Genomic DNA, 24,592 nt, shown 5'->3' with positions numbered 1-24,592 from the left:
TGGTGTCCATCCTGTAGGTAATTTAAACGGGTTGGGAGTATATGTGTTTCCAATGGTGTCGTTCTTTTTTTCAAAATGGTGTTTCAGGCGTATGCGTCGATTAAAAATTAGTGTATCTCTGAAAAGTTCTAAATCATTTAGTGGGCCTGGTGTTGGGCAGAAACTCAATCCTTTTTGTAGCACTGAATATTGGGCATTTGTTAATTGTTTTTTACTCAAATTTATCACGGCACATGTGTCCTTTTGTGGTTTATTTTTTAATTTTTTATAAATATTGCGTTTAATGAATTTTCTGGTTTTCGGCATTTTCGGGGGTTGGATGAATTATTGTTGCTTAGGTGGATTCGCGGGTCGTTTGCTGATTTCGTCTTCGACGGATAACTTTGTTTTCTGTATTAAACTGGTTATGTGTTCCATTTCAGCATCTGTTGTTTTATCTCTTAATCTAATTTCCATAGTTTCAATTTGAGATGAAATAATTTGGCATCGGTTGTTCCAATATTTAATAAGGAGTTTTACTAATGTTCTGCCAAATTCTAGTTGTGCGTCTTCCCATTCGAAAAGGAATTCGGGAGTTGTATCGGGTACTTGGGGTTGTATATTTGATTTAAGTGTCTTGGGTACCATATCCCTTGTTTCACATCGGGTTAAGTAAGCCTTATGCTGTTCGCAACGGACCAATTTAACATTTAGTTTGCGGTAAGTTCTAAAAAGTGAAACATTCTTTTCTTGAATCCGGGTCGGGTTTATTCCTAGTTGTAAGGCTTCTTCTTCTTCCATCCTTTTTCTTTTGTTTGTCTGGATGGTACTGGCACTTCTGGAAGGTTCCGTTGGTGCCTCAACAAAATCTTCGTTATTTCCTTCGTTCAAAGGCATAGCTGCGGGTGCAAATAAGTGATTAAAAGTTCAGAATTCAGGTTTTCTTTTAACGTAAACAAATATGATTTTATAAATATAACATGAAAAAGAAATAAATACAGAGGCAGAATTGTATAAAATATATTAAATGTTTTCAATATTAGTTATGAATTAAGTATTTGCTGTTGCAAGTCCACAACTATTAAGTTACTTCCTGTGATGTTGATGATCAAACAATCTAGGCAAGACAATAACAGAGTGAATATGTGTCTAAACAAAATTTTGCAAAAACTTACTAGTCCAGATAGAATTTTACTGGACTGAAGCATCAGACTAGTGGCCAACAGTACAGACTGTTTGCACCAGCATTTTTAACCAAATTGTTCAAAAGAATGTAAGTCAGAGATAACCTCAAACTAATTATAGCCAAACACTTAGACTTGTTAACATATATAAACAAATAAAAGTTTTAGCATGCTAAAATTAAATCTCAAGCAAAATACACAACACACTTGAACTGCTGTTAATGTTCAATTAATAACTGCAAACAAACTACAACTGTATTTGACTATCTAGTACTTAATCATACCTTTCCACAAAAAAGACCACCTAAGATAGAAAGGACAACTCCAACAGATTTAGCTATAAAACATTTAAATGACAACAGTCCTGGTATCTTGACACCATTTAAATATGCCTTGATTAATGGAATACCACTCCCGGCTGCTTTTTGCTAAAAAAAATAATTTACTGATTACTAGTATACAGAGCATATATATAAAGATAACTTTTGATGGTTTTTTTTTTTGCTTTTTCACATTGACCTATATAATATATATCCAAAAACCTTTTACATCTTATATCTTTATCTCTAATATGACATCATCAAATGAGACTTAACAGTTAAACACTTACCATGAGCAACACGATGGGTGCCACAGGTGCAGCAGTACTTGCTTACCCTTCCAGATCCAGATAAAGCAATGACAGAACTCTTTTTGAAATTTGCAAATCATAAGTTAAAACAATTGGTGCCACATGTGGAGCAGGATCTGCTTACTGTTCCTTAGAACATTAGATCACCCCCAGTACTGGTGGGATTCTTGTTGCTCAGCCTTTAGTGTTCTATGATGTGTTTTGTGTACTTTTGTTTGTCTGTATTTTTCTTTTTTAAGTTATGGTGTTGTCAGTTTATTTTTGACTTGTGACTTTGACAGTCCCTCGGGTATCTTTCACCTCCTTTTACAATATCACAGCACAATTGTTTATACACATCATTTAACATATTAAAACACTGTTGGTTGTTTTATATTTGAAGGAATGTTACAGCACTGTTATCTACTTGACCACACTGCCATTGAAATTTTACAAAATAATGATTTTTATCTATAAACTGCAAGTTAAATATTACTGAACTATTTTCTGTGAACTTACATTTAGGAATGTTACAAGTAAGGAGGCTAAACATGTAATGACTAGATTCATGCCCATCCACATAAACACAGGTAAATATAAACAATCATCCTTTGCACACTGATCAAAATCTGGTATATGATGTTAAGGTAAATACAAATGTAGTAATAAATGCATAATAAAAATGGAAATTCTCAATGCAGATTGATTTAAGGTTTGAAAATGATTTTAAAATGGATAATTGAAGTTATTAAGATTATAGTATAATTTTTTTTTGTATTTTTTTTTATGATTGTATTATTTTTATATCTTTATTAATTTCTGGACAGTGGTCAAATTCTGTTTTCTCTGCTTCTTGTCATCATAAGGCTGTTAGTTCGAAGAGGATACAATCACTGAGATATTTAAATTTGATATGAGCTACTTCTTCCACGATGCCATGAATGGCTGCTGCTAATAGGGCTGTCAATAAACCAATCCCTAACATAATCATCCATTTACTGAGCCAACCAAACGTCACCCATCTCTGTAAACAGAAGTACATGTAACATAATCATACATTTACTAAGCCAACCAAACGTCACCCATCTCTGTAAACAGAAGTACATGTAACATAATCATACATTTACTAAGCCAACCAAAAGTCACCCGTCTGTAAACAGAAATACATGTACCATTATCATAGATTTACTCAGCCACTCAAAAGTCACCCATCTCTGTAAACAGAAATACATGTAACATTATCATATATAATATTTACTAAGCCAACCAAAAGTCAATCGTCTGTAAACAGAAATACATGTACCATTATCATAGATTTACTCAGCGACCTAAAAGTCATGCATCTCTGTAAACAGAAATACATGTACCATTATCATCGATTTACTCAGCGACCTAAAAGTCATGCATCTCTGTAAACAGAAATACATGTACCATTATCATCGATTTACTCAGCGACCTAAAAGTCATGCATCTCTGTAAACATGACTACATGTAACATTATCATACATTAAATAAAACCCATTCATCAAAAGATAAATATATACAATATTAGGATGGTACATTGGAGGGGCCAAGCAGCCCATGGATGGCCCAGAAAATTTGAGCTGGGCTACCAAGTTTTTCTTAGTTTGTACTTGATCATATAATATATGGCCACAAAAATTATTTCCATCACTGATGTTAGGTACATTATCTTTAACTTGGATAACAAATGTAACTCAAACTATCATTTGAGGTGTCTTATAAACCATTAAATTGATAAGAATTGTTAGTGATTAAAAAATATACATATAGACATGTCAATCTTAATACTCAGGTACATGTACCAATAAATATTAGCTGAATGATCTTAAACACAACGCAACCCTTCCAAAAGAATGGGTTGTATAGCTTAGCTTCCTGAGGTTTTTTTCTCTGTATTGTAGAATGTAACAGCAGAAGTGAACAATCAACTCACAAATAATTAGTTTCGTGTTATTAAGAATTGACATATGTTCAAATTAAAGTAATGAGTGATTGTTGACAAGGAATCAGAGTTTGCGAAAAGTGTCAGTCCTCAGGATTTTACCACCAAAATTTTGCGTAGGACTGACACAATTTTAGTATTTTTCAATAGAATTAATAGTAAGGACCAGTAGATTTTCTTCAAGGACCACTCTGAGGAATTCAAGTTATTCAAAATAATTTTACATGTGCACAAATAGATTCACATTGACTTGTTTTATAAGTTCAAGTCAGGTCTTCAATTTTCCAATCTTGAATTGTTTTACATTTGTCAATATAGTTTTTTTTTCAATTTTGCTAGTCCAAATAATTATGACGCCTTGAAAGGACTTCATGATTATTGGACTACAATCTTGCTTATTGTTGAAGGTCAATCCATAACCTGTATCTGTAACTGACTTCATCCTTCCACTTTGGTTTTTGGTGGTTAGTTGTCTCATTGGCAATCATATTACAACTCCTTATTTTGTACTGTGTACAGTTTGTTGATCAATTTCAGGGTGTATTATTTTATTTCACCCTAATGTCTAATCCAGTATGGAATGATAATGGATGTATTAGTGATAGCAATGAGGTCACACTTGCATTTTAGGTTACATGAACACAAATACAAAAATACTACAAATGAAAAATATATGTAACAAAAAGTCAAGTTAAACAAAACAAACAAACATAGAATATTTTACTTTTACACCTCTTCCACCAAATTCATGATGTATCTAAAAAAGAATGTTATTTCTATATTTCTCTAGGCATAGAATGCCAGCTAGTAAAAAAACAATCTATTTAAAATAGACACTTGAAAAATCATGTAGATTATCAATAAATAAATAGGGAATGTGTGCATAGGACACAGATTATGCCCCCTGCTGCCCGTCTCATTACATATTGGTTGAGGCAACTTAAGTAAGAGAACAGAAACGAACTTAGCAATTTTTCCATTTGTAAAGGGGCTTAACTCTAGAAGGGTTATAGCAACACCACATAAATTCATAATTGATCTGTATTTTGTTGTAATAAGCATTTTGTATAAGTTTTATAGCATTTGGTTGAGGCAAATTAAAGTTAGAGAATGGAATCAAAATACTCAGCTATTTTTCCATTTGTGAAGGGGCATAACTCTAGAACACTAAGAGTGACAACCCTCAAATTCAAACTGAATCTGTATTTTGTGGTAATAAGCATTGTGTATAAGTTTCATAGCCTTTGGTTGAGGCAAACTTAAGTTACAGAACTGAAACGTACGGACAGAGGTATGGACATACTTACAGACAAGGGTAAAACTTAATGCCCCCTCTGCTACAGCAGAGGCATAATAAAAAAAAGACTTTTACATTATTTGTTTAATAACATCCAATATGTGGCTTATTTGGGTAAAAAAATATTTCTTTTAATACATTGTACTAACAATTAGTGAATATGTATTTGTGTTCTGTTGATCATATTTCATCCATACCTTAGATCTATACTGGTCCCTGTTCTTAATGTACAAAACATTTTCACAGATGTCATAATTCAGACTCTGAAAATTAAATATATAAAAAAAAATGTAAATTGTAACAAATCCATATAGAAATATATTTCTTGACAAAAAGATAAACATATTAAGTTTCATAGTTTCTATAAAACATTTATTTTTTAAAATTTTGCATGCATTTATTATTGTGATTGTGGACTAGGGAGCACAATGTGAATGATTTGGTGCCTCCTGTTATCAATCTAAAGACTTGAAATTCTTAACACGCTAAAATCCTGGATTTTAAATGGTCCGCTGCAGTAGATGTCACCAATCAGCAGTCAGCTCAATCTTGCTTATTGAGATAAATCAATCCCTAGCTAATACCAAATGATTGGTTGCTGATTTTTCATTGTTGATGCATTCATTTGTTAGTCTACAATGTAGTAATTGAAGATCAGCAGAATATAAGAACTGAATTATTTGGGTTAGAGGAAACTTCCCAATTTTGTATAATGTATAATGTCACAATTTCAAAAAACAAACTTTGTCTTTAACCTCAATAGATAACTACAAAGATAATGTCCATGGACTAAATTAAGGACAAAGCTATTAAGTGCTACCATCTTTCTTCACATACCTCCCATTTCGAAACGAGCCTCTTTCTGAACTTTGGTGCTTCAATCCCATACTGCTTCAGTCTCTTCTGTATATCCTGTAATAATAATCAATAGTACTGTAGTAGAAAGTTTATTATTGTAATATACATGTACCACCAAATACAAGTTAAAAGTCTGTCTACTTTTGATATTGGAGGGATTTCATGATGTGATAAGAGTGTTCAAAGTCCGAAATACCAGAACAAATACTTGTTAATGTCATGAACCTTTCTTTGTACAAAACAACATCATTAGCTGGATTTTGAGTCAGCTAGTTTACAAGGTAACAGTCCACAGGAAAGGCATGTCACAAACCAAGAAAAAATACCCGTATTCCAATTCCCAGCTGACTAATTTTTCTCTTTTTAATGCACTTTTCCCACATTTCAATGATTTCCAACTCTTGAGGCAAACAGGCTACCACAAGATAATGAAGGCAGAAAGTGGTATGCGAAAATACATTCATTCATTGTCAATAGACACAAAAAGTGTTTACCCAAAATTAAGTTAAAGGGTAGCTGAGAATATACTATATTATATATATTTACTACAAGCATACATTAATAATGATTTTCATATTTCAATGGATCAAACAAACACTATAAAAAAAAATACAATAAACAAGTGAAACTGCGAGCTACTGCTCACTGATGATACCCCCGCCGCAAGTGGATAATATTAATAGTGTAAAAATATGCAAGTGTTCGGTAAACAGGAAGTTGTCGAGTGATGAATCTGAAAACGCATCACACGGTAAAGCTGACTTATAAAAATCCTGAAACCAAATTTCAGAAATCCTTGTATTGTAGTTCCTGAGAAAAATGTGACGAAAATTTTTAACTTGGTTATCATGTGTAAAATCATACAAGTGTTCAATAAACAGGAAGTAGTCGAGTGATGAATCTGAAAACGCATCACACGGTATAGCTGACTTATATAAATCCTGAAACCAAATTTCAGAAATCCTTGTATGGTAGTTCCTGAGAAAAATGTGACGAAAATTTTCAACTTGGCTATCATGTGTAAAATCATATAAGTGTTCGGTAAACAGGAAGTTGTCGAGTGATGAATCTGAAAACGCATCACACGGTATAGCTGACTTATATAAATCCTGAAACCAAATTTCAGAAATCCTTGTATTGTAGTTCCTGAGAAAAATGTGACAAAAATTTTCAACTTGGCTATCATGTGTAAAATCAGACAAGTGTTCGGTAAACAGGAAGTTGTCAAGTGATGAATCTGAAAACGCATCACACAGTATGGCTGACATATATAAATGTTGATACCAAATTACAGAAAGGGTGGATGTGTAGTTCCTGAGAAAAATGTGACGAAAGTTTCATGGGACGGACTGACTGACGGACTGACTGACGGACTGACTGACGGACTGACTGACGGACTGATGGACGGACGGACTGACAGACAGAGGTAAAACAGTATACCCCCCCTTTTTTAAAGCGGGGGTATAAACACAGTATGGCTGACATATATAAATGTTGATACCAAATTACAGAAAGGGTGGATGTGTAGTTCCTGAGAAAAATGTGACGAAAGTTTCATGGGACGGACTGACTGACGGACTGACTGACGGACTGACTGACGGACTGACTGACGGACTGATGGACGGACGGACTGACAGACAGAGGTAAAACAGTATACCCCCCCTTTTTTAAAGCGGGGGTATAAAAAATCTATTGTTTGGTTCTTGGTAAAGTCAGGTTTCATAAATAATTAAATAAGCTCGAGATAACCAAATTATCCTCCTTCCTTAGGCCTATATCACCCTGCTCAGTCGCTCCGTAGTTCCGGCATCATGGCTTTGAGACAAGAGCAGGCATTATTACGACATCAGAATGCTTGAGGAAAAGTTATTAGTGACATCATAATACATGAGGAGACATTATCAAGCTTTCTACAGGCGTAAAACTGTCTTAAAGGGAAACTCCGCAAAAAAATAAAAAATTGATATAATGTCCAATTTGTATAAAAATGCTCAAATTCATAGATATTGAAGTTTTATTTTGTTAGATAAGAGATAACCATCGATTTTAAACTTAGAGTATCAATTCAATGCGTGCCACCATTTTGCCATCTTGTCCGATTAGAGAACCACGATATGTCTAAGAACCACAAAGGACCAAAACTACAGTAACCTTATGTAGTCGTAATTGCGTGTCGATATCTTGTCAATTGTACGGTTGTTTTATCCGACTAAATAACTTGATACGGATTTTTTTTTTTTTTTTTAAACCGTGATCTGTTGGTTTTTAACTGTTTGCATGGGAATTAGTTACAAAGTCAAAGGTCAAATTCATAAATTATCATAAATAAGTGTTCTGTGAAAATTATTTTCGAAAATCTAATTTGTTCATAATTCTTTTAATTTATATGATTAACTTATTTAAATAAATTCGGACCTTCCGTTATCTGATCACCGGCATAACCAAAGGTATTACTCCCGGCAAAGGTATTGTGAGGTGACACGTCCAGGTATTCAAGCGATTTCCTGTCGGACTTGCAAGTTCATGCTTCGGTTCACTTCTGTGTGTATTGATCCGTGTACATGGCCGATAACTTGTAACTTTCCATTTGAACTATCAATCTCTGTCTTGCGTGTCCGATAGTGATATATACTAGTCATTATACTTAACTCATACGCTTGTCTGGTGTAAAGAATATTATTTATAAAAATCTAAGTATTACCAGAGACATATATACACATGTCTGGTATTACTATAATTCCCCAAAAAGATTTGGTAAAATAAGAATCTATTTACACATTTTTTCCAAGGGTAAATTTGGGGAAATGTAAGTAGAATTATACTCGTTGTCAACAGTGAAGGACAGTTTGAAACATACAAGAAATATTGATTTAACAAAAATATACGCACTTGTCGACCATTCGTTGATTATCTTCGTTTATACGCCTGGATAGAAAGTTACGGAGCAATTTAAAATTATATACATTTTTACATTGAACATAAATGTACGCACTTAAGTCGACCACTCGTTTATAAATACGTCTGGATAGAAAGTGACCACTCGTTTATACGCCTGGATAGAAGGTTCGGAACTATAGATAGTAACAATTTAGGATATATACATGCATACGATAGAAACATACATTTTCTTTAATTTTGGTTAAAAGAAGAAGAGAACCAGTTTGAATTAAAAACAGGTCGATATCTAACTTGTTTTGATTTATCGAAATTATGGACATAGTAAAATCACAGATTTATATTTCAATAAAATTGTTCTCGAACAAAGGGAGAAATTCATCATCATCACAATTGTTGGGTATAATGTATATAATAATGTGAACATGGTTCAGAAAGTATCTTATGCCATATTTCCTCGGACATGCATGTTATATATATGCCACTGGACGTAATCTAATTATCCCCAAGGGATGTGAATATTTTGCTGGAAAACTATTGAGTATCAAAGTTTCAAATTAATTTCGCTTGGTATTCAATAACAGAAAAGAAAAAAATAAACTACTTGTCCGCTAAATAGGCGTATTCTTGCCGGATAAAAGACTTATAGTTATATTAAAAAAAAGGGAAATATGACATTAAATTGGTTCTGTTTTTTTTTTTTTTTTATTAAATATCGTTAAAAAGATGTGTATCTAAGGTGAACGACGCAAGAACCCTGTAATTCTAGTACGAGAGAAAAGCATGTAAACATTTTTTCTCAATATGGTTGTATTGGAAATCTTTTCATACAGATTGACAACTCATGGTCCGATATGTATGTAATATTTGCCACATGACGCCGATAGTTCTTTCTACCATCATCATCTTATTCTTTGATATTGCTGTAAACATCGATGGTTCACACCCAAACAAAATGGGAGAAATGTACCGTCAGAGCTTCTCCGCGTTATACCCTTGCGAAATGTAAAGACGAAATTTTTGTATTGAAGTGAATCTACATCTAGCAAACAGGATTTTTAAATAACGATTATGAGTATTACTTCATATTTGAATATTTACGCTAATTGCCGCTAAGAACGTTTTTATTTTTATACACTTTCGGAATTTCGAATCTGAATTTTATTGTCTTTTGATTTACACAATTTAATTATTGTATCTTTATTCTGATCGTGTAAATCTTTGAGTTAGTGTATTAAATACGGCATACGTTTTCTGATCCTTTCTGTTTATCCTTTCCAAATAACAACATTCATACGGGCGTATGACATTTGCGCCGATTTTAAAAATTTTCATTCTTTCAATTGGGCCGATTTCATTTTTTCATTTGCACCGATTTTATATTTGCCCCTAATTGGATTTACAGGTAAGTTAATACTTGTTCGTGTATTATACCGTTAAGGTATATTGGTAAAATCTGGTTATAAACATAGGTTTTAGTTTATTTTGATTCATATTGTTCTGATCCTAGCTGTAACACGATGTGCAAATTGCAAATTGCAACGAGCCGAGGAGTCAATTCTTTAACCTTCGACGGCTAAACACATAAGTACGTAAGCCAGACAAAGAAATTTAAAGCTGGACTTCGTTATTGGCAATTACGACAAATATAGAAGTGTCGAAATCACAAGAAAGAAATATATTAGATGCCTATAAATACTCAACAAGAACGTTAACAGATCTATGATTTTAATGTATTCCGTTTTTATGGATTTGAATGCTGTAAATAGATTTTCAATTTGTCATTTTAGTATATATCACAGTGTTTTTATCTAAGGAGTTTACTTTTTTTATTTTAAAGTATGTGAATATAGTGTACAACTGGCTAACGGAAGAGTTCTATAATGTTAAATGAAAAATTAACATGACTTGGATAGAGAGTTGTCTCATTTGCACTCATACCACATGTCGATTCACCTGTAATTAACATGTTATTTACCTGTAAAAAAATCGGCGCAAATGAAAACAAAGATCGGCGCAAATGAAATGCAGATCGGCGCAAATGCAAAACGCCGATTCATACCTGTGTACGCATGAATTCACACCTGCGGCTAAATTGCTACAAGGTAAACGAATTGAACTCAAGCCGAGAAATATACAGTGACCTTAACAAAATAATATACACATTCTGCTCACACATAAGTTGTATTGAAATTATTATCAAAGTAATAACGGTAAATAGAACGGAAATATTTTCAGTTCAATTCAGTAAAAATGTTCAATAGATATTTTATGAAAAAATCTCAACAATAATTAATGAAATTTATTCGAAAATATTTACTAGAGATAATTTTATAGAGGAAGTTTAATTCAATCAATACAAAACGGTATACGCATATTCATTTTCGTTCATTATTATATTGTGGTTAATAACTACGACCATTTGTCAGCTGTGCGCTTTTAATTACGTATATTGTCGATAAGCTATAAGAGTTAAACAGATTCATTTTTTCCCAGAATTCAACACATCGGGCTAAAACGTCACGACCCACTCGAGAATTCAACCAAAAAAGTTACAAATACTTGATTTTCTCCGTTATTAGAAGGAATATAAATTTAAAACTTTGCAAATGTGTTTTTTATGTTAAGATGAACATAATTAGATGATAAGTAAAAAATCGCAAATTTCCCTTTAAGGAGGGGGAAAGACCAGTAATATAATGATAAATAGATAATCAGTTTTTTTCCTTCATATAGATATTGTAAAATATCAGCCGCTGGACACAATTGTGATTTTTTTTTTGCTTGTGGTTCACATTGTGGCTCGAAGCTGATATTTTATGAATTTGTAGAACCAGATTACCTTATAATGTAGATTCACTTAAATTTTTGTGGGTAAAATTTCAGGCATTAAGTTTAACTTTGCAAATGTGTTTTTTATGTTAAGATGAACATAATTAGATGATAAGTAAAAAATCGCAAATTTCCCTTTAAGGAGGGGGAAAGACCAGTAATATAATGATAAATAGATAATCAGTTTTTTTCCTTCATATAGATATTGTAAAATATCAGCCGCTGGACACAATTGTGATTTTTTTTTTGCTTGTGGTTCACATTGTGGCTCGAAGCTGATATTTTATGAATTTGTAGAACCAGATTACCTTATAATGTAGATTCACTTAAATTTTTGTGGGTAAAATTTCAGGCATTAAGTTTAACTTTGCAAATGTGTTTTTTATGTTAAGATGAACATAATTAGATGATAAGTAAAAAATCGCAAATTTCCCTTTAAGGAGGGGGAAAGACCAGTAATATAATGATAAATAGATAATCAGTTTTTTTCCTTCATATAGATATTGTAAAATATCAGCCGCTGGACACAATTGTGATTTTTTTTTTGCTTGTGGTTCACATTGTGGCTCGAAGCTGATATTTTATGAATTTGTAGAACCAGATTACCTTATAATGTAGATTCACTTAAATTTTTGTGGGTAAAATTTCAGGCATTAAGTTTAACTTTGCAAATGTGTTTTTTATGTTAAGATGAACATAATTAGATGATAAGTAAAAAATCGCAAATTTCCCTTTAAGGAGGGGGAAAGACCAGTAATATAATGATAAATAGATAATCAGTTTTTTTCCTTCATATAGATATTGTAAAATATCAGCCGCTGGACACAATTGTGATTTTTTTTTTGCTTGTGGTTCACATTGTGGCTCGAAGCTGATATTTTATGAATTTGTAGAACCAGATTACCTTATAATGTAGATTCACTTAAATTTTTGTGGGTAAAATTTCAGGCATTATGATTAAGGAAGACTAATATATGTTTGTAGATATTTAATTTCATGGTTCTGCTGAAGTTTGCATACAAAGAAATTTGTCATTGGTTGAACATTTAATTTCATTGATCACCTATAGTATACACATGAAATTGATGGAAATTGGTATCGAAAGAATAATAATGAATCCAAAGTTATCTATACCATAGACCAAGTAACAACTACTCACTCGGAACTTTGAGGATAATAATGCTGTAATACTGTTATGCGTAAGTGTGTCGCTTGTGTCGGCCATTTGACCTTTAAGCTCATTCTCAAACTGTAGAATGGTTGTTTCATCGCAAGGGAGTTCATCGAGAGCATCATGGTAGGAATCAGCAACAGGTGTCACTGTAAACTAGAAAATAAAATACACAAAAAGGTTATAAATATCAATATGTATGCATACAAAAAGACAATCTACAAATCGAGTTAATTGGTTAGAATATTTTCTATTACACTGAACTTGCTTCATACAATTTACAACCTGCGAAATGGGATGACATCATTTTGAACCCCCCTTTATTGATGGAATTAATAAATATATAGTTATCAAATGACATAGGTTCAAAAGGAACATATTGACAATTGGCATTACCAAAGGAATAAGCCTTTCTTAAAAGCACAGACAGTTATATGCATGTATTTTTAACATTTTTTTTTATACAAAAAGGATTAAATTGTTTTATATGTATGGAATATATTGAAAATGACTAAACAAAAAAGAACAGCCAAGATATATTTTTAAACAATTCCTATAACTGGACTTGATTTAAACTTAGTACATGTAGTACAATATATATACATGTATTTAATATTAATAATGAAAAAACAAGTGAAACTGAGAGCTACTTCGAGCTATTGTTCACTAATGATACCCCTTGGCTTTCATGTGTAAAATGATACATGTGTTCGGTAAACAGGAAGTAGTTGAGTGATAAACCTGTAAAAGCATCACATGGTATAGCTGACTTATAAGTTATATAAACCCTAAAACCAAATTTCAGAAATCCTTGAACTGTAGTTTCTGAGAAAAATGTGAAGGAAAATATTCATGGGACAGACAGACATAAATAAAAAATAATGCTAAAATATATAAAGGCCAATTTATCACAATATTAACAACTTATTTCTATTATTATGGTTTTTAAGACAGAAAAAAAATCTCACATGATGAGGATTGAGATTTCAACATTTGGTATCAGAAAATATGCTTGGTTAAAGTTTATTCAAACAAAAAATCGAAATAGCTTTCCATTCAATGGTTATGTACAGATCAATAGAACATAATATATCAGAGAAGGTAATATATATATAGTATACTGTATATTACAGTTACCTGAATTTAACATTGTTAACCAATTCTATGAATATATTTACATACTGTTCCAATTTTAGGGGAAAGACATTGATCTTTGACAATTAATTCATAAACATAAGTGCAAAAAATACAACAAAATTAATTTAAAATGCTTAAATAATTGAAAACCAAAACCATTATCATTAAGTTTGGCTTTGGTAGATAAAACATAAATGACAAATTGCTCTACAAACAACATAATCACTACCATTAGCAGCCTACATTCAATGACACTTTACAACAAAATCAATGTTTTAACACTCACTGCATTCAGAGAAACAAATATAACACAAATATCTGATTATATACAAGTCATTTGTCGTTCACTATAGATATGAATATTCATGAATCCACACTAAAGTTGAGATTTTGTTAGCCATTTTTTTTTTATATATGTATCAAAAAAATCTTAAATATTGTGGCCATAAAAACTAGAGGCTCTAAAGAGCCTGTGTCGCTCACCTTGGTCTATGTGCATATTAAACAAAGGACACAAATGGATTCATGACAAAATTGTATTTTGGTGATGGTGATGTGTTTGAAGTTCTTACTTTACTGAACATTCTTGCTTCTTACAATTATATCTATAATGAACTTTGCCCATTAGTAACAGAGAAAAATATTTGGTAAAAATTTACATAAATTTACCAAATTAATGAAAATTGTTAAAAATTGACTATAAAGGGCAATAACTCCTTAAGGGGTCAATTGACCATTTAGGTCATGTGGACTTATTTGTAGATCTTACTTTGATGAACATTATCGCTGTTTACAGTTTATCGTTATCTATAATAGTATTCAAGATAATAACCAAAAACAGCAAAATTTCTTTAAAAATTACCAATTGGAGGGCAGCAACCCAATAACCGGTTGACCGATTCATCTGAAAATTTCAGGGCAGATAGATCTTGACCTGATAAACATTTTTACTCCATGTCAGATTTCCTCTAAATGTTTTGGTTTTTGAGTCATAAGCCAAAAACTGCATTTTACCCCTATGTTCTATTTTTAGCCGTGGTGGCCATCTTGGTTGGTTGACCAGGTCACGCCACACATTTTTAAACTAGATACCCCAAAGATGATTGTGGCCAACTTTGGATTAATTTGGCCAATTAGTTTCAGAGGAGAAGATTTTTGTAAAAGATTACTTAGATTTATGAAAAATGGTTAAAAATTGACTATAAAGGGCAATAACTCCTTAAGGGGTCAACTGACCATTTCGGTCATGTTGACTTATTTGTAAATCTAACTTTGCTGAACATTATTCCTGTTTACAGTTTATCTCTATCTATAATAATATTCAAGATAATAACCAAAAACGGCAAAAATTTCCTCAAAATTACCAATTCAGGGGCAGCAACCCAACAACAGGTTGACCGATTCATCTGAAAATTTCAGGGCAGATAGATCTTGACCTGATAAACATTTTTACCCCCATCAGATTTCCTCTTAATGCTTTGGTTTTTGAGTTATAAGCCAAAAACTGCATTTTACCCCTATGTTCTATTTTTAGCCGTGGCGGCCATCTTGGTTGGTTGACCGGGTCACGCCACACATTTTTTAAACTAGATACCCCAAAGATAATTGTGGCCAAGTTTGGATTAATTTGGCCCAGTAGTTTCAGAGGAGAAGATTTTTGTAAAAGATTACTTATATTTATGAAAAATGGTTAAAAATTGACTATAAAGGGCAATAACTCCTAAAGGGGTCAACTGACCATTTCGGTCATGTTGACTTATTTGTAAATCTAACTTTGCCGAACATTATTGCTGTTTACAGTTTATCTCTATCTATAATAATATTCAAGATAATAACCAAAAACAGCAAAATTTCCTCAAAATGACCAATTCAGGGGCAGCAACCCAACAACGGGTTGACCGATTCATCTGAAAATTTCAGGGCAGATAGATCTTGACCTGATAAACATATTTACCCCGTCAGATTTCCTCTAAATGCTTTGTTTTTTGAGTTATAAGCCAAAAACTGCATTTTACCCCTATGTTCTATTTTTAGCCGTGGCGGCCATCTTGGTTGGTTGACCGGGTCACGCCACACATTTTTTAAACTAGATACCCCAATGATGATTGTGGCCAAGTTTGGTTCAATTTGGCCCAGTAGTTTCAGAGGAGAAGATTTTTGTAAAAGTTAACGACGACAGACGACAGACGACGGACGACAGACGACGGACGACGACGACAACGACGACGACGACGACGCCGGACGCCGGACGCCGGACGCAAAGTGATGGGAAAAGCTCACTTGGCCCTTCGGGCCAGGTGAGCTAAAAATAATTCTTCTTCCTTGTGACATGCAACCTTATTATAATTTCAAACTGATTCATTTTCATTAATATTTGATTTTTTGCAATACCTGCAATACCTCAATATATTTTTTTTCAGCATAACAAAAGTTAAGATATACATGTATATTTAACCACAAATCAAAATGTTTTAAAAAGTATACATTTTAAAGACTAATATATCCAGATTTGAGCAAACATTTTTTTTCTTTTTATACGTTTTTTTTTTCCTTCTTTAATTCATGAAATTTGGTACCAGAAATGAAATTACCATATTCTCAACACTTAATTTTCACTAGAACAAAGGCATACTAGACAATCCATCCAACTACACAGTAATCTTATTTTGTTTAACAAAATACAGAAGATCCTGTCCACTCAAAACCTATCTTTATCAAGAAAGATAACTCAAATTATTTAACTTGAATAAGGGAGATAACTCTGATTATATGGCTTTTTTAATTAATACACTGACTGTAGACTATACTATTCACGCATATTATACAAATAATTTTCTTCTTTTAATCTGGTCACATTATTAATCTTTTTGTTTATGATTTTGGAGTTTAGAAGGGGCAGTTATTCTTGCTCACAAAGCCTTGTACAATGTATTTTAATGTATATGGTAACTTTTTTGCAATTTAATGCATGTCTTGAACAAAGTACAAATTATACACAAATTAAACCAATATACATTATCAAACACAGATACTGAGAATAACCATATCATTAACCAACACCCATGTTGAAAATTTCAGTTACACTATTTCAGATTAAAAAAAATAATTTAATTTTTTTAATTTAATCAGCAAGCTATTTATAATTAAGTTAGATGTAAAAAGCCTATCTGCATTGGACTACATTTGATACTGTTACTTGGCATGAAGCTGTTTTCAACCAATTTAAACCTTGATAAATCAGAAAATTATCGACGCATCAAAACATCTACACATCTTCGAAATAAATAAATCATGGCATCTTTACAAAATTAAACAAATTAATCCAGACCTTTCCCAATGCCCATAGAACATAATAAAGCTAATTCTTACAGAAATATTGATGAGTGTGCAATTTACTGAGGAAGTTTTACTATAAAAATCAGCAAAAAGAAAGCCCTAGAGACATTGTGATGTAAAATTAACCAACTCTTATCATCTGGCCTAATTATTTATTGATTATATTCCTTATCTAACATGATATTCTATATTACTTGTTTAATAAAATATATTATATAGAAACATTAACAGTATCTAAATGTCAAACAAATGATCTTTAACATTGGTAATACTTTTTATTGTTACGATCACTTTCTGAACTTTCCATACTTTTTATCTAAACTCAGCAAACATTTTCATTGTTATGATCGCATTTTGAACTTCCCATACTTTTTGTCTTAATGGCATTTAGAAATTCACCATGTACTCAGTCAACTGAACATTCACCTTATTTTTTAGTTTTTGCGAAAGGAACAATCAAACGTTAATTCAATCTTTAAGGGCATAAGATCAAGAAAACTGGCCTGCAAAATTGCCCGGGTCCTCCACCACTTTTTATAGTTGGTTTTGGTGTTGTTTTGGGGTTGGACTAACTTATCTCAAATCAGCATACAAATTCAAAGTTACTTCAACTCTCTACACTTTCAATCAACATGCTTTATTTTTTACATACTGTAAGTATAAGATAAATCTATGAGGTGCTAGCCTGAAAGGGTATATCTAATTATAACACCAAAATATCATGGTTAAAGCAAACGAATAGATTTTGATACTTAAGGAGAGGTGGGCTGGTCTTTAAGTAATGTGATCTTATAGTAAAGGATGATAAATGCAAGATGTCCAATAACAGGTATCATGGTGAAAATTCTGAAATTATTTGCGCTAAATTATTGTAATCCTCAATGACTGCACACCCCAGGTGCACACCATTGCATGTATATAACATGAGGATATATAGTGATGGTTGATAGTAATGACCAGGGAACCATCACAGAGGATCACTTTTACCTCTAGGATCTTTTATAAATTATCAGAGATATATAAATATATACCGCCATATAACAATACCTAAAACATATCTTACATTTTATTCAAAATATTTAAAAAAAAAAAAAAACAAACAAAATAATTCAAAACATTTTTCAAATACAAAAGGCAACATATGGGTGGTTGTTTGTTTTAATACATTTCAAGTTTGTAAATATATATATATGACCTCTTGTTTTTTATTTATTTTACTCTTTCAAGTACATTTGTATATAACATTTGATTACAATTTCTTTACAAAACGAAGCTCATCATGAGTGGATAATTCTATGAGAACTTTATATAACCTTTTTCCAAATCAAAGACAGAATTATTTCAAACCTACCGTAATATATGAATCTGTTCTACTAAATGTTACTTCCTTTTTTGGTTGCAATTTTGTCATTTAAAAAATAATAAAAAAATTCCTTATTTATTAAATGCACTCCTTATTAAAAGTTTATTATTTATTCTAATATGTGAATAAACTTTTAATCTTTTGAGCTTTTAAGACATAATAAGATTATTAGTTGATATTTTATTTGTTCATACATTATAACAGCAGATCAACAAGGAGCTAGGTGTGTATTGTGTTTTTGTTTTGTTTTTATAATTGCATCACTTTCAAATCAATTTTGGTATTAATGACTGTATAAATCTCGGTATCACTGGTTTTAACTCATTATCATAATAATCTTTGTCTTTTTTAAAATTTTATTGTCTATTTTTTCTGTTACAGAACTAATATATTTCAAAGGTAGTTCATAACCTACCTGCATAAAACAATGTTTAACAAGGTTAATGTTCTAATATGTTGAATTTAAGTTATTTTTCTATTAGAAATCAACTGAACATGGTATTGAACTTCTAATTAACATTGAAGAGGGTTCATTTGAATTCCATATAAATTTGCTATTTTGATGATTTGTGATCTTTGTCTGTCAGACAATTAGGAAGGATAGAAGCAAAAGTATAAAATTAATGGACAGCTTAAATGCCTAGAAAAAGATATAATGTCTACTATCATGTGACTATATCTATAATTTTTCAGATTTTTTTCATATTGATGACATTGATATTTCTGTGACACATTAATATTGATTGCTGCCTCAAAAATGTCTAGTGGCAACTATTTCATGCATATTTGAGAAGAAAGCCACTTGGTTTGACTGCCTGATATCTGTGTTTCATAATTGTCCAGTGGCAATTACTTCATGCATATTATGATGGAAAACAACTCAGTTTCACTGCCCAATTGCTGCTTCGTAAGTGTCAAATGGCACAAATTCCTTGCCTATTTAGGAAAAAAACAAATCAGTTGTCAGTTAACTCATTTGTGGCTTCTTCATTAAGGTTCAGTGGCAAATACTTCATGAATATTCAGGAAGATAACAAATCAAGTTTTACTAACTGATTCTTCCTAAATAGTGATTTTTGTCTGGTGAAAACTATTGCATATAAAAAAGATGTGGTATGATTGTCACATCCCTCCAAAAGAGACCAAATGACACAGAAATTAACAGCCATAGGTCACCTTATATATATATACTTTTGAAGAAGAAGAAAATCAGTTTGGCTGATTGCTACTTCATTAACTGTACCTGGCAAATATTGCTAGCATTTTCAGCAAGAAAACAAATCAGTTTGCCTGTTTAATGTCCAGTGGAAAATAATCATGCATTTTCAGGAAGGAAACAAATCAAGATTGACAAACTGATTTCTGTTTGATTAATATCTAGTATTGCTGGTTGTTTGGATAAGTGAAGGAAAAGACAAACAAAATTACTCCATGGAGCATTTTCTGCTTATACTTGATACATGTATAGGCAGTATTCACTTACTGTTGTCAGATTTGGTGGCAGTTTTGACTCTGAGACTACCCGTACCCCGAGGGACTTTCTATACTTAGTATAAAAAGTCCCTGTGGTACCATAGCTTACAAAAATACAATTTTCTCAGAAAATTTTCATTCTTATAATGGTTATATGATTTTACATATAATTTCCAAGCTTTAATTCCTCATGTATTATGAAAAACCTTACTATCTACTTTAGAAAATATCTGTGTATACATTTCTAAACTATATACTAAATGAATGGTGAAAAGAAAAAAGCAAAAACACATACTGATGACAGAAAAGTTGACACCTACTATGTAAAAAAAAACACATACCAATTGAGTCTCTTCTACTAGTTTTGTAAAATTTTTGTTAAAATCCATGATTCAAATTTTAAACAACAGTTCATGTTACTAAACACAATCTATCACACATGTGAATACCATGACAATTTACCACAATCCTCCTCCAAAGTTACTGTCACTGTGTACTTCAAATATATTCTGAAAAGTTCATCAGTATCTTAAATAGATTTACACATTTGTTTCAAATATCCTACATTGAAGTTATAATTTTTCTGAAAAGTTCATCAGTATCTTAAATAAGTTTATACAATTATTTCAAATATCCTTGATTGAAGTTATAATTTTAATCATTTAGCACAAATAATGCACTTTCTATTCTAAATCTTGATAATTTTCCAAATGGATCAAATCTGGCACATTATGTCAGATTATACTTTTTGTTTTTACATACAAATCACATATATCCTTAAAGATAAATCTAAATCTTCTTCAGAGGAAATAGAAAGCTTTTTATTTACACATCTAATAATCTGCACTTTTTCTTCAGTATCTGTTATTTGCCTATCATCTAAAACATAAACACAGCCCAAAGAATTCTACTATGTTTTCCATATGTTAGTACTGTAAAATTGAAATAATTGCTAATGTTTCAATCATTTCATCTTTAATGAAATGTACAGTTAAATTGATTCAATAATATTTTTTTCAGCAAGCACAACTGTTTAAAAAGTTCTTATTCTAACATAGAATTATGTAGCCCAACATATTATTAAATATGATCAGAATATAATAAGCCACACAATATACTTATATTTGCATAATATATCTTTTATTATAAGTTCGATCCTTTACTGGGATGTGTTAGAAATTATTGAAGTTATTGAAAGCAGCAACCTTTAGTTCCAAATAATAATGGTAAATTAAAATATTCCAACTTTTTTAATATTTTCCTTTTTCATAATCACAATATAAAGAAACAATTCAAACTCCCAACTTTAACAAACTCCAATCTTTATCCAATTAATTGGCACTTTCTTAAATACATACACAATGAATTCATTCTGTTTTTCATTTAAATAATGAACACTAGCAATTTTCACACAATAAAGTCTGAGCGTTGAAATACATTACCTTTTCTGTGAGTTCTATTTCAAAGTTTACTCTCAATTGTTTCTGTGACTGAAGGAACATAATGCAATGCATTACACTTGGGTACTGCTCTTATAGATCAATCAGGAATTTTTATTTCAAACAAATACTATTGGCAATTCTGACGTTAAAAAGAACAATAAAACTGTACCAAGGAACTTCTTATTCAAACTAACTACATAAAAACAGATCAATTCTCGCCCTTGTTTGAATAATATATATAAAAAATTTAAAACTTTTTTCACTTACTTTTGCGCCATCCATTTGTAACAGTAAGAATTTATCTTATATTTTCTCACTTTCAAATGCCAATTTTAGTCCCGATTGGCAGACTGTATATATTTACCGGGGAAATTATCATGCATTTTATCACCTTCTCACTATATATCAAAGTGACATACTAAAGGTCTCACGCCTAATAAAGTTTTTGATATCATTTGATAAGCCAAGAATTTACTGGTTTGCTTTCAAGAGTAATCAAAGTAACTAGTTTTTATCTTTAATGTATATATACAAAAATGTCCGTTTTTAATCAAACAAGGTTATATATATACATATTGTATACCACAGATTTTAGAAAAATAAGACATTTCTTTTTACAATTATAGTCCTAAGCTTAAGATGGCTAATTATTTTTGATACATGTACCATCTACACAATGTAACATTTCTATAAGTCATTACTCAATTTTTCAGTATTTTTTCTGCTTGTGATACTGACTTCTAAATTTGAAAATTCAAGTAAGCTTTTAATAGTCTTATAATGTAAGTGCAAGTCAGTGTCCTTTTCTCATTTTCATTTCTGTTTTCAATACATAAAATATTTTTTTACCAAAAGATGGCATAGTCCACTTGCCCAATCCCCTGGCTTCTATGCCATTGGTGTATGTATATGATGAGATCTCTAGGCTATGGCACATAACAGCAAAGGTAGCATTTTTTTCTATTCTAATAGGTAAATTATTATCAAAGTTCAACAAATAGCGGTTTGAGACATATCATCAAACTTAACAATTTTTAAACATTATTAAATATTACCCAAAATCAAATCTGACCTTTCTTGTAAAATTTGGTAAAACTTGAGAAAACAGAAAAGTTAATCCTATAACAGAAACATTTTTCACATGTACAATGTATATATCTATTCTAAATGGATTTGTAAACACTGAGTAAGAAATACAGGAAAAGATTAATTCTATAACAGAAACATTCTAAAGATTTCTGTTAAATAGAGATATAAAACACTCCCTTAGAATTTAATATGAAAATATGGAAAATATGATATTTAACTGAATCCATTTACAAACAAGCATGTTTCTGTGTCCCTAGTACATGGATATACCACTTGCACTATCATTTTCTATGTTCAGTGGAATGTGCATAAATGCATTCTAAATAATTTTGGATTTCAAACCCAAAGTAAGATACACGTGAAAATTTTATCTATATTATGGAAACATTTTAGATTTAAATCACTAGTAGTATATATCATTTATAATACTGTGGATTCATTTATTTTCGTGGGTACCAATTTTCGTGGTTTGAGGAAAACTGACATATTCGTGGATATTTAATTTCGTGGTTTTGGCAAAGTCTAAAGTCATTCCTTTAGAAAATTGTAATTCGTTAAACATTTAAATTCGTGGTTCTCCTGTACCCACGAAATCCACGAAAATTGGTATCCAACGAATATCAATGAATCCACAGTATCGAAGACAAGTACAAACTCATAATATCAAACTGACATCAATGAATATAAACTCTATATTTTTATTATTTATATAAAGCATTCAGAATTGTTATTTTAAATCATGCATAGATTTTTGCATACAATATATAGATGTAGATGCACATGCTACTACAGAATGTATATATATATTAACATGCACGTGTAAATGTACTTTAAAGAAAAATTGCTACTTGACAACATCAGAAGCATAGCAAGGTCATGCAGTTATCTTGGTAACCTTTGCCTATTTTATCATGGGTTGTACTATTATCACAATGTAAGATCAAAAATAAAACAATTAGGTGAAGTACAATGTAATTTTGACTGTCAAAAATACCTATTCAAAATATAACCACACAAATAATAAACTGACATATGAATATGGCTTTCAGTTCCATGAAAATAATTGTTAAATATATCTTCCAATTTCATACATTGTTAACTTAATCAATATAAGTTTCGTTACAAATTTCTAATATTCCAGAATTGCATGCATTTGTCTGTTTATATGCTTTGTATTGTGAAAAGAGTAAATACCTCAATGCTACTTTACAAAACAGCTAATGTTATTCATGTATAACAGTATAATATCAAGTGATTGAAAATCTCAATTCCCTTTCTGATTTTCTGTATGACACAAGGCCTTCATTATACTTGAAGAGACCATGGAAGGTCAGAGTTCTCACTAGGATGAATCCATAAGTCGTGGACTCAAGAAATTTTGACTGGACTCACCATTTTCTGAATTGGAGAGGCTGGTGAGTACATTATAAGATGTAGCAAGAATATAATGTTGTATTAGGGGGTAGTTGAGCCCAGATAATTATTATCATCAAAATTTAAATATTAACCTCAATTAGTTGTAGTGATAAAGGTGGACTCACCATGGCCAAAAATTGGTGAGCCACTGGACTTGTTGTATAAATCCCTAGTGAGATCCCTGGAAGGTATTGTATAAAACATTATAATGTACAGATGTACAAGTACATGTACATGACAATTTCACTACAAAATAACAACATCAAAGAAAGTCCTCATCCATTTTAATTAGTCTAATTTCTATCAGCAGTGCAAACAATTGCTCTATTAATACAAGTATTGCATGCAGTTTATACCAGGGACTGGTTTTCTTACCTGACGGTCCTTTACACAGACTATTTGAACTTGCTATTGAAAAAATACATATATATATATAAATATACAAATATGATGTATGGGACAAAATTTATACACCAAAATATAATACAGTACTATAATTTAACTTTTTTTGCTACAATATTTTTGTCTATTTTCAGTATTTCTT

General features: G+C 31.3%; 1 protein-coding gene across 4 annotated transcripts in view; it reads right to left on the bottom strand.

The window, feature by feature from the left end:
- The window catches only part of LOC139523176 (H(+)/Cl(-) exchange transporter 7-like), a 56,041-nt gene that overhangs the window by 26,538 nt on the left and 4,911 nt on the right, over positions 1 to 24,592 (bottom strand). The window contains exons 2-9 of one of the 4 annotated variants that reach the window (XM_071316983.1): positions 24,424 to 24,456; positions 12,781 to 12,948; positions 5,874 to 5,948; positions 5,234 to 5,299; positions 4,464 to 4,496; positions 2,662 to 2,797; positions 2,293 to 2,402; positions 1,448 to 1,591 (exon numbers count right to left, since the gene is read on the bottom strand). In XM_071316983.1, coding sequence (XP_071173084.1) covers positions 1,448 to 1,591; positions 2,293 to 2,402; positions 2,662 to 2,797; positions 4,464 to 4,496; positions 5,234 to 5,299; positions 5,874 to 5,948; positions 12,781 to 12,948; positions 24,424 to 24,456 — 765 coding nt within the window. The remainder of the gene's footprint in view (positions 1 to 1,447; positions 1,592 to 2,292; positions 2,403 to 2,661; positions 2,798 to 4,463; positions 4,497 to 5,233; positions 5,300 to 5,873; positions 5,949 to 12,780; positions 12,949 to 24,423; positions 24,457 to 24,592) is intronic. The other 3 variants (XM_071316984.1, XM_071316985.1, XM_071316986.1) reach the window with 3 other exon arrangements.

Source organism: Mytilus edulis, chromosome 5, assembly GCF_963676685.1.
Source record: "Mytilus edulis chromosome 5, xbMytEdul2.2, whole genome shotgun sequence".
NCBI classification, from domain to species: Eukaryota; Metazoa; Mollusca; class Bivalvia; order Mytilida; family Mytilidae; genus Mytilus; species Mytilus edulis.
This window is presented reverse-complemented; position numbering and strand designations above follow the sequence as displayed.